Source organism: Sorex araneus, chromosome 6 (genome assembly GCF_027595985.1).
Source record: "Sorex araneus isolate mSorAra2 chromosome 6, mSorAra2.pri, whole genome shotgun sequence".
Taxonomy (NCBI): domain Eukaryota; kingdom Metazoa; phylum Chordata; class Mammalia; order Eulipotyphla; family Soricidae; genus Sorex; species Sorex araneus.
The window spans coordinates 14,659,381-14,673,414 of NC_073307.1; the positions used below are offsets into that span (position 1 = coordinate 14,659,381).

General features: G+C 43.3%; 1 protein-coding gene across 2 annotated transcripts in view; it reads left to right on the forward strand.

Moving 5' to 3' along the window:
• The window catches only part of KCNN2 (potassium calcium-activated channel subfamily N member 2), a 351,854-nt gene that overhangs the window by 321,614 nt on the left and 16,206 nt on the right, over nucleotides 1–14,034 (forward strand). For both annotated transcript variants that reach the window (XM_055141490.1, XM_004612730.2), the window contains one exon: nucleotides 91–232. In XM_055141490.1, coding sequence (XP_054997465.1) covers nucleotides 91–232 — 142 coding nt within the window. The remainder of the gene's footprint in view (nucleotides 1–90; nucleotides 233–14,034) is intronic.

The following is a 14,034-nucleotide window of genomic DNA, read 5'->3' on the forward strand; positions in this document are numbered from 1 at the left end:
CGTCGATGGAGAAGGGTTCGCCCAAGCTCCAACATGATTTCCGGTGCAGAGGAGATACTAACAGTCTTGGCTGGCTTTGCTGTTTTGCAGGTACCATGACCAGCAGGATGTTACTAGCAACTTCCTGGGAGCGATGTGGTTGATCTCGATAACTTTCCTGTCCATTGGTTATGGCGACATGGTGCCTAACACGTACTGCGGGAAAGGAGTCTGTCTGCTGACGGGAATCATGGTAAGTGTCTTTTCCCTGCCGGACTTGGATGCCCAAGAGGGAACATCCAACCCTCAGGGCAGGTGTCCCGGTCAGCCGCATCATCTCGGGCAGCTGTATCATTCTGGCCGCAGGAAAGCGGCAGAAACATATCTGTGTGTGTGTGTGAGTGTGTGTGTGTGTGTGTGTGTGTGTGTGTGTGTGTAGGGGGACAGCATCTCCAGCTCTCTCCTGCTGCAGCCTCCAGGGGACAGGTCCGAGGGAACAGATCCCCCTCCCCCCACCCCCCAGCTCCATCAGGCTGCAGCTCAGAGCCAAGGTGCTCCCTGAGGCTGGCCTGAACCATTTCCTGGTGCCTCCGTGGAACTTGAGAACATTTCTGGGAAACTGACTTTTCTGAGCGTTTCCAGCATGCCTGATGCCTCTCTCAGGGTAGCGTATCACTGTAGCACTGTCAGCCCCTTGTTCATCAGTTTGCTCGAGCGGGCACCAGTAATGTCTCCATTCTGAGACTTGTTGTTACTGCTTTTTGGCATATCGAATACGCCACAGGTAGCTTGCCAGGCTCTGTCGTGTGGGCGAGATACTCTCAGTAGCTTACCTGGCTCTCCGAGAGGGACGGAGGAATCAAACCCGGGTCAGCCGTGTACAAGGCAAATACCCTACCCACTGTGCTATCGCTCCAGTCCAGAGTAGAGAAATCAAGTGAAAATTTCACAGCTGGATTCATATGAAATATTGCATGAGTATCCATAGTGTGCCAGGTGCTGGGAGCAACCCCGCCCCCTCCCCACCCTCCAAAGAAAATCCCTAAAAGGAAATAGAAATAATAGAAATTCGTTCCTGGCCTGCCTTCATGGAGTTTGGGAAGGGGGGGCAGAGGGGAGGTGCTTTTATTTTTCTTATTTAATCTTTTTTACAAATGACATGTTATTTATTTAGGTTTTTTTGTTGTGGACCTTCTCCAAACACATTTCCACGCATTTATATTAGACCACACTGTCCTGTATCTCACTTTACCTTTTTTTTTTCAGTGACTTTTATTTATTGAATCATTGTGAGATAGACCCTTGCAAAGCTTTCATGATAGGGTTTCATTCATATAGTATTCCAACAGCCATCCCTCCACCAGTGTATATTTTCCAGTGGGGGGTGTTTTTTGAAAGCTTTTTTATTTTTATTGACTCACCATGAGATAGAACATTACAAAATTGTTCATGATTGCGTTTCAGTCATACAATGTTCCAACAACCATCCCTCCACTAGTGTAATCTCCCAGTGCCAGTGTCCCCAGTTTCCCTCCCACCCCTTCAAGCCACTCCCCGCCCCAGTCTGCCTCTATGGCCGGCACCTCTCTCCTCTCTCCCTCTCTAAGGAAACAGTGTGAAACTAATATCTAAAGCCAGGGAAAAATGGGGGGTGCTTTTAAACGAAGAAACAACAGGTGGCTGAGGATACATGTAGGAGGGCAGCTAGCTTCTGGGATTCAGGGACTGAGTGAGGTGATGAGTTCTGTTTGGGAAGTTGGCTCAAAAGATAGGGATGCATGCAGGAATGCTGGGAAGAAGAGGAGGAGAAGGAAGAGTGGCAGTTAGCAAGCCTGACCTGGCACATGTAAATGACAGGAGCTTCTAGGGGGTCTGGAATCTTCCAGCAAGACCCCTCCTGAGCCTTAGTGAAGAGGCTGGAGAGACAATACAAGAGCTGAGGCACTTGCCTTGTGTGTGGTAGACCCCAAAGATGACTCGGCAATTAAGCTATTGACAAATTTTTAATTACAGAATAGATTTGAGTGATTGACCAGTGAAATGCATACATCAAAACTGAGTGCATGAAGTAATTCATTGTATAAAGAAAGCACCCAGTGTTAATTTTCTTATGGGTACAGTTTTACACGGGAGAGCAACATCAGTATTAGCATTGGAATCAACTAGCGTATACCTCACACTCAAAAGTTTAAACCAGGTATAAATGCTACCAAAATTGCATAAACACTAGAAAAAAAGAGCATCCGAATATAAAAGAGCTCGAAGAATCCTGTGCTTCAGAGACAGGGCAGCAGATGATTCAGGCATGACCCTCTGCTCCCTCAGGAGTATTGTAAATTGTATTTTTCCCCAAAAATTTATTAAAGGCCAGAGGGGGAGGGAAACAGAGAGATGACTCAGGGGAAATCTGCGCATTTCTCTTAGACATGCATTGCCAATGTCCAAGGGGAAGAAGCAGATAAAAACTGCAATGAGACAAAAGCGTTTTGCCTTCAATAACCCAGAGGGATACGCTGGTATTTATACTTTCCCAAATCAAAGGGAGACAAATCAAAATTTGTCGGACAAAACAGAAGCACATTTCATCTTAAGGAAATTGACCTTTTATCTCTACAGTGAAAAACAGTGATCTTCTTCCAGAAATCTGTGTCTTTGGCCAAACATTCGCTGGTTCTTTCTCGCCAGCACATTTCCTCCTTGGTCACCTCTCCCCTGGGAATTTTCTTAGCCAAGGGTTTGAAGAGAAATCTTACTGTATATAGGTTTCCAAACATGAAGATGAATCTATAGTGCTCTGGGCCAAAATACATAATCAAACCATAATGAGAGAGTTTTCAATGATATTTCTAAATATAAACAAGTCTTTTTTGTTTGGTTTGGGGTCACACCCAGAGCTGGTCAGAACCAGGACTTACTCCTGGCTCTGCACTCAAGAATTAATCCTGGGGGCTGGAGCGATAGCACAGCGGGTAGGGCGTTTGCCTTGCACGCGGCCGACCCGGGTTCGATCCCCGGCATCCCATATGGTCCCCCAGCACCGCCAGGAGTAATTCCTGAGTGCAAAGCCAGGAGTAACCCCTGAGCATCGCTGGGTGTGACCCAAAAAGCAAAAAAAAAAAAAAAAAAAAAAAAAAGAATTAATCCTGTCAGTGCTTGGGGGACCATATGGGGATGATAGGCATGAACCTGGGTTCACCGTGTGCCAGACAAAAGACTTACCTGCTGTACTATCTCTCCAGCTGGAGATAAAGAAATCTTATCAGGAAGAAAAGTCCCCTCTTAATAAAATAACAAATAAGGAGTGCAGGTCTATCATGCAAAGGTCTTTGTTATAATATTTTGTGGTTTTTTTAAAGTTGTGTCTATAACATTTTATGTAGACAGTCTTGGAAATACTAAAATACTAAGATCTTAGATAATGAAATCCTTTGATAAGAATTCTCTCATGAGTGATCAGTCAAATAGAAATTCCCCATTCACTGAGCCTTACCTAAGAGAGCTTAACCAGCACAAGAACTTTATCTTCTCTTGGATGCTATTTTAAAAACTCAAGACCATCATATAACCAGGTAGTTACTCAGAACCTTGCAAAGTTGCAGTGACTTAAGAAGGATGTAGGAATTTGATCTTGCAGATGTTTTGACAACAAATGGATTGACTTTGAAATGATTTTCTTCCTTTGGTGGGTGGATGGTTTTGTTTCACTGTAGTGTCTTCACTGGCTAGTGATTCAGCATCTCCAACTTGAGAATAACAAGAGCACCTGTTTCGCCTCACAGTTTAAAAGCTGTCCTTCCTCCCAGCTCCTGTCTATGCAAATAGACATAACACAGACTAAAAACTGTACTTTCCCTTTATCTCTGATTACATATACAATTATTTCAAGAGTAGGATCCAGACCTTCATCATCATCATCATCATCATCATCATCATCATCATCATCATCATCATCATCATCATCATCATCATCCCATTGATCGTTGATTTTTTCGAGCGATCTCAGTAACGTCTCCATTCATCCGAGCCCTGAGATTTTAGAAGCCTCTCTTTACTCGTCTTTCCCAAGGATGCCACATTGGAGGCTCTTTCAGAGTCAGGGGAATGAGACCCATCATTGTTACTGGTTTTGGCATATGAATATGCCACAGGGAGCTTGCCAGGCTCTCCCATGCAGGCAGGAAACTCTCCTTAGCTTGCCAGGTTCTCCGAGAGGGAGAACTAGGCTATAAGATGTATAAGCTATAAGCTATAAGCTTCTGGGAGCTTGGTTTTATAGTTTCTGGATGTTTCTGTTGATGGGATTACATGATGGCCAGGGGCAGTTTCTGGGTGTGACCGTCTAGCTACTGGAAAATGGGGTATCTGGGCAGAAGGGGCCCAGTTCTGATCTGAGCAGGCTTGGAGATCTCAGCCCCGGGTCCCGCACACCTGGGTTTCTCTGCCAGTTCCTTTATGCGTGAGGCTCATCCGAATGTGTGGAGAAGGGCTTTGAGCATGGCTGTGGCTGGGTTCCGGAGGTCTTCAGCTGCCGGAGCTCTGCCTGGGGCATGGCACCCGCTCCAAGGGGCCCTCATGCTAATATAAAACAAGAGAGAATCTTACTGATAGAAGACTTTCTCATCTTCCCAGTAAGACTCTTGTCTTTTATTAGCATGAAGGTCATTCACTTGTAATTTTTGCTTCTCTATTTTTGTGAAATTATGGCAACTCTTAATGGTTCTTTACTCAGAATTTGGGAGGATAATTATCTTTAAATTTGGAATCATAGCTGACTATTTTTAGGGCAGAGTTTTCTCTGGTACGGTGCTGCCTAGACTTGGCAAAATCTGCCGTAGCTTCCTCCACCGAAAAATAAGGCCATTTCAGATGTGTAGCTGAGGTTTCTTCCATTCCCCTGGGTAATTCTGTCTAAACAAAAGCAATGCATGAAGGTTTTCCAGTTCACCACAATTTATAATACTGTACTCGGTGAGCAAAAGGGAAAATGAAAAGTAGTCCATTGTTAACACCACCTTAGGATGCAAAATATTTGATAATAATGCTGCCGGCACCAAGGTTACCCGGTGTGGAGTCTTGATTTAAGATTGCAAACCAACCATCGGCCAGGGTTCCTGTCAGCCAAAGGCAGCAATTCTACACAGTTCATTCAGGCAGAGAGAGTGCGGTGCAGCCACGCTTGGCAAAGGAGAGAGACTGGGATGGAATGACATGCATTAGGTCTGATTATACTTCTGCTGCCTTGGGTCTTTCCCCGCAGCAAAGAGACTGAAACCGTCTCTGATGTTACATGGAAAAATCACTGTCACTGTCCTCCCCTTGCTCATTGATTTGTTCAAGTGGCACTAGTAACGTCTCCATTGTGAGACTTGTTGTTACTGTTTTTGGCATATTGAATACACCACGGGTAGCTTGCCGGACTCTGCTGGGTGGGTGAGATGCTCTCGATAGCTTGCTGGGCTTTCTGAGAGGGGTGGAGGAATCAAACCTGGGTAGACCGTGTGCAAGGCAAACGCCCTACCTGATGTGCTATCACTCCAGCCCACATGGATAAATAAGTTATTTTAAAAAAAATTTCCTGTGGGGCTGGAGTGATAGCACAGCGGGTAGGGCACTTGCCTTGCACTCGGCCGACCCAGGTTCAAATCCCAGCATCCCATATGGTCCCCTGAGCACCGCCAGGGGTAATTCCTGAGTGCATGAGCCAGGAGTAACCCCTGTGCATCGCTGGGTGTGACCCAAAAAGCCAAAAAAAAAAAATCCTGTATCCTTAACCAGCTGCCGTATGATGTGATCTCAGGTGCATGCCATCAAATGATAACATTGAAGTGATTTTCTTTTTTTTTTTTTTTTTTGATTATGGTTCTTTCAGGTCTGTCTCTTCAAATGCAGACCCAGTAAGGAGAGCACTTTTTTTTCTAAGCCATAATGCCTAAATCCCGAAGTGAATCTTCCCTCCGCCCCCCCCCACCCCAAGACAATGTCTTCAGCTATAAGACAGCTAGCTCCTTTCTTCCGAGGCCGAATGTAGCTGGAAGCTGCAAGCTTTCAGCTTTTCTTTGGTATGACCTCCTCTCCCCCGCACCCCAGTTCTCCCGCCATCTTCTTCTTTTTTTGTTTTGGTGGGGGTTTTTGTTTTATTATTATTATTATTATTATTATTATTATTATTATTATTATTATTATGCTTTTTGGGTCACAGTTGGTGATGCCCAGGGGTTACTCCTGGCTCTGCACTCAGGAATCACTCCTGGCGCTGCTCGGGGGACCGGGAATTGAACCCACGTCAGCTGCTTGCATGGCAAACACCCTCCCCACTGTGCTATCGCTCTAGCCCCTCTCCCCCTGTCTTCTAAAACTACCAGCACTTGCCCTGCCTCTCTTCGGCACAGTGGCCAGGATGGAGAATGCCTTCCTTTCAACTACCCGAGTGTTGGAGGAGCCTCATCTGCAAACCTTACATTTCCTAGACGCAGGTTTGAACATGGAACTCAACACTCAGATCCCCTCTTCTCTTTGGAGAAATATGGAGGTGGGGTACTTTGGTAGAAAGCATTTGTCTTCCAAATCTCCTGAAGCATTTTTTTTGGAGCCGATCTCCCCAGAGATACAGCCCCAAGGCTGGGACTTTCAGAGACTTTTATTTGATGAGATTTATTGTTCCACAAATGTTAATGGAAAAATGATTATGTCAGGCAAGTCAAGTAAAAAATGGATTTATTATTGTCGGATATTGAGTCAGTCATCCCTAGGGACCAAAAAAAGCAGAGGGTGGGAGGGAGAATGTTTCCCAATTCTTATTTTACCTTCTCTTAGAGGATAAACCAAACCTTAGGACAAATATAATTAGTCTTACAAGTGTTTCATGCATTAAGGTTAATTTTAGGCTTTATTTCAATATTAACTATATTTGGATCAATGTTCATGACTGAGAGTCTCCTTAAATTGGGTATCCATCGGAAGCTCCAACATTTTAGGGGCTCTCAATAGGCCACAGGAAGAAAATTCAGGTGTGGGATGTTGTAAACATTAACACTTCAACAGCACCATTATTCCCTCCCCCCCCCCCCAGGACGTCCTCTCCATCAGTTAATAGCTTGTCTTGGAGATGCCGGCTATTCGTTCTCAAAGGTCTGAGCTCTTAGCTCCTTCTTGTTTGTATGGTTGGGAATCTGTGTGTCTGTCTTCTTGGGAGAAGTGTCTATTCAGCTCCTCCCTCCATTTTTCAATCAGGTAGCTTTGGTCGTTGATTTTTATGAGCTCATCATACATTTGGTCCATGGACCCTTGTAGGAGATATGATTTGCAAATATCTTCTTTTGCTTTGTACATTGTCTTTTTGCTTGGATGGTAGTTTCTTTCACTGTGCTGAAATCTGAGCTAGTCCCTTTTGTTTTTCTATTCGTGTTGGAGTCAAGTCTCTGAAGGTCTAAGGTTGGTATTTTAAGTATATTGTCTGTTTTCTTCTGTATATTCTTCCGTCCCTCTCGGAGAGCCCAGCAAGCTACCGAGAGTATCCCGCCCCCACGGCAGAGCCTGGCAAGCTTCCCGTGGCGTATTCGATATGCCAAATACAGTAACAACAAGTCTCACAATGGAGACGTTACTGGTGCCTGCTCGAGCAAATCAATGAGCAACGGGACGACAGTGCTACAGTGCTATTCTACTTTTTCAGGACTTACATATGAGTTCATTAACCCATACTGAATTAACTTTTGTGCATAGTGTTAGTTATGGTCTAGTTTTATTCCTGTGTATGTGACTGTGCAGATTCCCCCCATATCATTTGTTAAAGAACCTTTCCATACTCCATAGTAAGATTTTGGCTGTTTGTCATAAATTAGTTATCCTATAGGTGTGGGTTTATTTCTGGGATTTCTGTCTCCTCCATTGAACCATGTGGTTCTCATACTAAGCTACATTGATTACTTTTGCTTTTCAGTATAGTTGAAAGCTGGGGAGCATGATTCCTCCATTTTTGTTCTTTTCTATCAGGTTTGTTTTTTTATTCTTTGGGGTCTTTTGTAATTCCAAATTAATGACTTTTTATTCTAATTCTGTAAAGAATAACCCTGGGGTTTTTGAAAGGTATTACATGGAATCTGTACATTGCTCTAGGCATTATAAACATTTTAATAATACTATTATTTCCATACATGAGCACAAAATATCTTTTTATTTCTTCATATCATTTAAGCATGGTCATAAAATTTTTTGTTTGTATCTTTTAGATGAAATTCTAAATGGCATTTTATCTTCCTGATTTGCCCTCTTACTAGTTCATTGTTTGGATATAGCTATGCAACATTTCTTGGATATAAATCCTTAGATTGCTTCTTTATCTATATATTACTTTTTACAAGACTATTTTGGATTTTCTTTGCATGTTTCCATGTTATCTGTAAAAATTATTAATTTTTATATTTATTTTTATTGAATCACAGTGAGATACACAGTTGCAAAGTTGTTCATGATTGGGTTTCAGTCATATTATGTTCCAACACCTGTCCCTTTGCCAGTGTACATGAGTGTACATGTGTACATTTCCCACCACCTATGTCTCCATTTTCCTCCCACCTCTCCCTTCCTCCATCTGCAGCAGGCTCTCTCTCTATCTCCCTCTCCCTCTCTCTTTTTCTCTCTCCCTCTCTCTCTCCCTATCCCTCTCTCTCCCTCTCCCTCTCTCTCTTTCTCTTCCCCTCTCCCTCTCCCTCTCCCTCTCTCTCTCTCTGTCTCTCTCTCTCTCCCATCTCTCTTTTTGGGGGCATTATGGTTTATAATGCAGATACTGAGGGATTATCAGGTATATCCCTTTATCTACTTTCAATGCACAGTTCCTGCCCAAAGTGATGATTTCCAAATATTATTGGCATACTGTTCCCTTCTCTATCCTAACTGTCCATTGACCCCCCTCCCCCAAACACACAAACACATGCACACACACTTGTGGCAAACTTCCAACCATTAACCAGTCTTACTGGCCCTGTTATGTATATATATATATATATATGTATATATGTATATATATACACACACATATATTGTTGTTGTATGTATATGTAAATGTTGTTGTATGTATATATAAATATATATATATATATATATATATATACATTTGTTGTTGTTGTTGTTCTGTTCTATTGCCTAGTAATGGGGACAGTAAAGAAGTGCTTGTGTTCTTGATCCTTGAGGAGAGCTTTTGCTGTATCCCTGTGTTAGTTGTCCTTTTGTCGTATGTGACCTTTTCTGTGTTGAGAGTTTGGAATCCTATTAGAATACATTTTCTGTATCTATGTTTATCAGAGATACTGCTCTGTATAGTTTTCTGTGTGATGTTCTTGTCTAACAATCAGGGTAATGGTAACTTCGTAGAATGTGGAAGAGTTTGAAAAGGATTGACATGAATATCCATTTGGGCCAAAGTTTGGTTATTTTGGAGACTTTTGATTTCATTTCAATTTACTTTTGGTAAGTCTACTCAGATTTTTCTGGTTTTTTTTATTCAGACCTAGAAAAATTTTGTTTATAATTATGTATGATACCTTTTTATCCTTTTTAAAATTTATAGCTTCTTTTATTCTGATTCTGTATTTTCTCACATTGAGTCTCTTGTTCATCTTTTTTAAAGGGAATAATAACTCGGCTTTATTGATCTATTGAACTCTATTTCTGCCCTAATTTTTTTTAATTTATTTATTTATTTTTTTTTTGCTTTTTTAGGTCACACCCAGTGATGCTCAGGGCTTACTCCTGGCTTTGCACTCAGGAATTACTCCTGGCGGTGCTTGGGGGACCATATGGGATGCCGGGGATCGAACCCGGGTTGGCCGCGTGCAAGGCAAACGCCCTACCCGCTGTGCTATCGCTCCGGCCCCTTCTGCCCTAATTTTTATATTTCTTTCTTTCTACCATTTTGTTTGTTTGTTTCCTGGGATAGGCTTATATTGTTAAAATCTTTTAATGCCATCCTTGCTGGTTCTATAGCTTCTGGTAGATATTGTCTTCATTTTCAGTTATTTTTGTGCTTGCCCTATAATTTTTCTCATTAACCCAATAGCTGTCCAGTAGCATATTGTGTGGTCTCCTTATATTTATGATTCCCCTTCTTCTGATTTCATACCATTGTGATCAGATGGGATGCCTCATATAATTTTAGTTCTTGTAAATTTGAGTGTTCCATTTTCAAGGATATGTCCTAGGTATCCTTGAGAAGATTGTATATTCTGTTGTTTTCTAATTGGTCTGTAAGGTTATATTGAATCCATTCCCTCTGTCATTTAAACCCATTATTCCCATGTTGATTTTCTGTCTGGGTGATCTGTCCATCGCTCTAGGGGGCGGTTATGTCCCCCCTCCTATTATATGCTGCTGTCTCTATGTCCCTATATTGGGTGCATATTTATTGATGAGTGAAATATCTTTGTGCAGTATTGATCTCTACCATAACGCAGTAGCTATCTTTCTCCCCCACTGCCCTTTTTGTCTCAAAGCCTTATTTTCTTTGATAAATATAGTATTTTCTGCCTTCTTTAAGGAAATTCCCTTTCTACAGGCCTGTATCATTTGGGGAGAGAAAGGGAGTGGGAGGCTCCCAAGCAGTGTTCGGGAAGCCTAGAGGATTCACCAGTGATTCTTGGTGAACCAGGCAAGTGGTTCATTGCCAGGGCCTGATGGTCTGGTTCTGCTCAGGCCTGGCAGAGCCGGGGCCTCCAGAGGTGCATCCCGGGGTGTGCTGGGGACGGTTGTAGTACCAGAAATTGAACCTGGTTGTGTGCATACACTCGAACTCCATACTAACCTCTCTGCCCCAGCCATGAGCTCTGAAGTTGGCTTTCAAAATGATTTTAGGATCCCTCTTATGAGAAGTGATCTAATGCAGGGGGCCTTATGCTTTTTCCACTGGTAACCCCAGGTCTATAAAATACAATGCAAACTATTTACTGATCCACAAAGCAAATTTTATTTTAAGACAAAATTGAGAGTTTTCTCATGAGCGACTGCTTAAGAAACTAGGTTCTACAGTATAAACGTGCTCCCTCTGAATGCTCCCTTCCCACAATGCCCTACGCTCATTAAGTAGCACTGTCTCTTCACTTATTCTTAGGCATTTTAACATCCAGAGAAGCATTCGAGCGGTTCCCGGCGTTTGAATTCCACCAGGGCTGTGTTTTCCAAGCACCTTTTGCTTGCTCTGGTCTGGCATAGATGACTGTGCATTAATAATTATCTTTTCTGAGGAAAGGGCCTCTCTCGCCCACTCTGTCTCTCTTGCAGCCTATAATTGTTAGAAGGGAAGATGATAAATTAGCCAAGGCAAAAAAAAAAAAAAAAAACCCTCTTCCTCTTAACTGGCAGCCTAAGTGGTTCTGCTTAGTTTTATTCCTAGGCTCATAATAAAGTTATCAAGGAGCCACCCCAAGGTCAGTGGCTTTTGTCGTTCAGGGCATACAGGATCTTCATCTTCGACAGGAATATGTCCCCGCTGTCTCCACAGGTGTGGTGACCAGCTCTGGAGAAAAGGCTGTAAAGCAGCTTTCATTCTCAGGGGCTTGCTGGAACGGGGAGGTCCTGGGAAGAGCTACTGAGGGGAGCTTAGCGTCATGCCACTGAAAGCTTTCCCACCCCACCAGCGTGTTGGTAGGACTTTACCTTGAATCTAGAAAGCTCTGCAAGGTTTCTTGTGCTAAAGTCTGCAAAAGGGAACATAGAAAAGTGGTGTGGTTTTTTTTTTAAGTGGTTCTATGCCTATCAAATCTTCTATAATTAAAAAAGAAAACCACCCAGCGAGGTGCATGGATTTAATAAGGTCTCTCTCATCAAACCAAAACTTACACGTAAAAAGTAAGGAACTTTGCAGACAACCGAAGGTTCTTCTGTGGCTTGGCGTCAGTCAGAGGTGCAGCTGGGGTGACGAAGTGAGGGCTGGCAGTGCTGGTCGTGCTCATCGCTAGAGTCTCAGCCCCGCTCCCTGCCCAGAGGGCCAGAAGGGGGACCACTCAGCAAGAAATGGGCCCGCAGCAGGAAGACAGAGCCCAAGAATAAACACAAAAACAAATATCCCAGTGATTTTCCATTCCGGGGAGGAATTTTTGATCCCTTTCCAGAAGGTTCTCAGCAGTGGCCCCCTGCCAGGTGAGAACCAGGCTCACCGTAGAGTGCCAGCTGCCACCTAGAACTCTCTCCGTCTCTCTGGCTTGGCAGAAAAGCCCCTCTTGGCACCAGGGGATCCCACGACACTGCCTGGGAACTTCGGGGATCCTGGAGGGTCGGCACATGTGGTTGCTCCCCCTCTGGTGTCTAGAAAAGTCGGTGGCACCTGTGAGAGGCTCTCCCCTCCTCTGCCCCTCAAGCACTAGTGCAGAGCTTTAGGTTATGTGGCAGATGTTCGAAAGTCAGCAAAATCCAAGCAGAAGATTCCAAAAAAAATCCTTCATTGCTGGACACTGCAGTGTTTGGAGCCTCTACCCGCTGCCCAGTGTCCTTGTGTACCGTGTCCTCCTCTCTGCATAGCTGAAATGCCTCTCGTGACACCTGCATCACCCTTCCAAGGGTGCTCAAGGGACTGGCAGGCGGTACTTGGGCCCTAGGATGCAGCGGGCCAGGGCCATGCCCAGTGATGCACAGACGCCCAGCCGGGGATCGAACCTATTGGGGTTCCTGCCCGCACCCAGAACCCTGGACTGTCTCCCTGTAAACTCTTGTACGTGCCCACATTAAGCTGCTTTATGTAAAACGGTGCCTGACTGTCTTGGCGAGCTTTAAAGCACTGGGATTTGCCCCCTGAAAGTGTGAACTGAGTAGGCAGTCTGCTTCTTGGGCAATGGAGTTTTTCTCTCTTACAAACTCTTCAATTGATTCACTTCACAGGTATGAGAACTAATGATTTAAAATGTTTTCCACATTTGAAAAGAAGAATTTGTTCAGTTTTCAAGCATTCAAATCTGAAATGTTTATCCTAAAAAAGGAGGAAAGGGGCCAGAGAGATGGTGCAGTGGTTTGGGTACCTGGGTTTGAGTCCCCAAACATGACCAGAGCAGCATCAAGTTCTTGGAACCTTGAGTTGAACCAAATGCAGGTTGGCCAGGAATCACTGGAGGGGCCTTTGGATCTCCAGAGCACCACTTGGGACCACTCCCTCCCAATAATAAGCTGAGTTTTTCAGTTGGTTTTGAAGTACCATTTTCTTTCTATGACATCACGGATAGGGATGTGATCACCAAAATTGCTAGTCATGTCTCTTCAGTGTCACGTGTTTGAATATCTTGGAGCCTCTTCAATCTGATCAGTCTTATTATATTTTCAAGAAACCTAGTTTTATAGTGCTAGACAGGGGAGTTTTTCAAACTCTCTGGAAATTTTGCAGTTAATAATATTGGCTCAGTAAAATCTCACCTTGGTAGGAAGCATCATTACCCATTTGCGGTAAGAGATGGCAAATACCTACTCTCCCTTCCTCTACCTTTCCCATCCGGGCTTGTTGCTGTAACTCATTCATTGAGCTCCAAAATTCGTCCTTTGGTCCAAAGCTGAATGACTCAATTACATGCATGACTGCAAACAGTAATGATTGCATGATTAATTATATAATAAAACATGAGCAAAATAGGATTCTAAACTAAGAGCATTTTTCTAGGTTAAATATTTTTAGGTGAATAAAAATATGAGAAAGTGAGGTTAGATCCTAAAGCACAAATTTACTTTATACATATCATTATGTGCTTATGTAAGTAATATCTGTTCATTGTAGAAAATAGGAATTGTACAAAAAAGCACGAAGAACCAAGTAAGTCACTGATATTGTGTGTGCTGAAAAAGCAGCTTCTCCCTCCCCCCCCAAAAAAGATTTGGGAACATAACATCTTGTAACATGCTTGAACTTCTATAATGAATTTTTAAATACCCCAGAAATAAACTCTGCACACAGGTGTATGATGGATAGGCTGGAAGTTCTTAAGGCCATAGTATTACAGAGCTAAGAAGTGGATTGTCCAATTTTAAGATGCATAATTTTGCTGTTATAACTAGTGATTTTTAGCATTTTCTGGTCATGAGGAAATG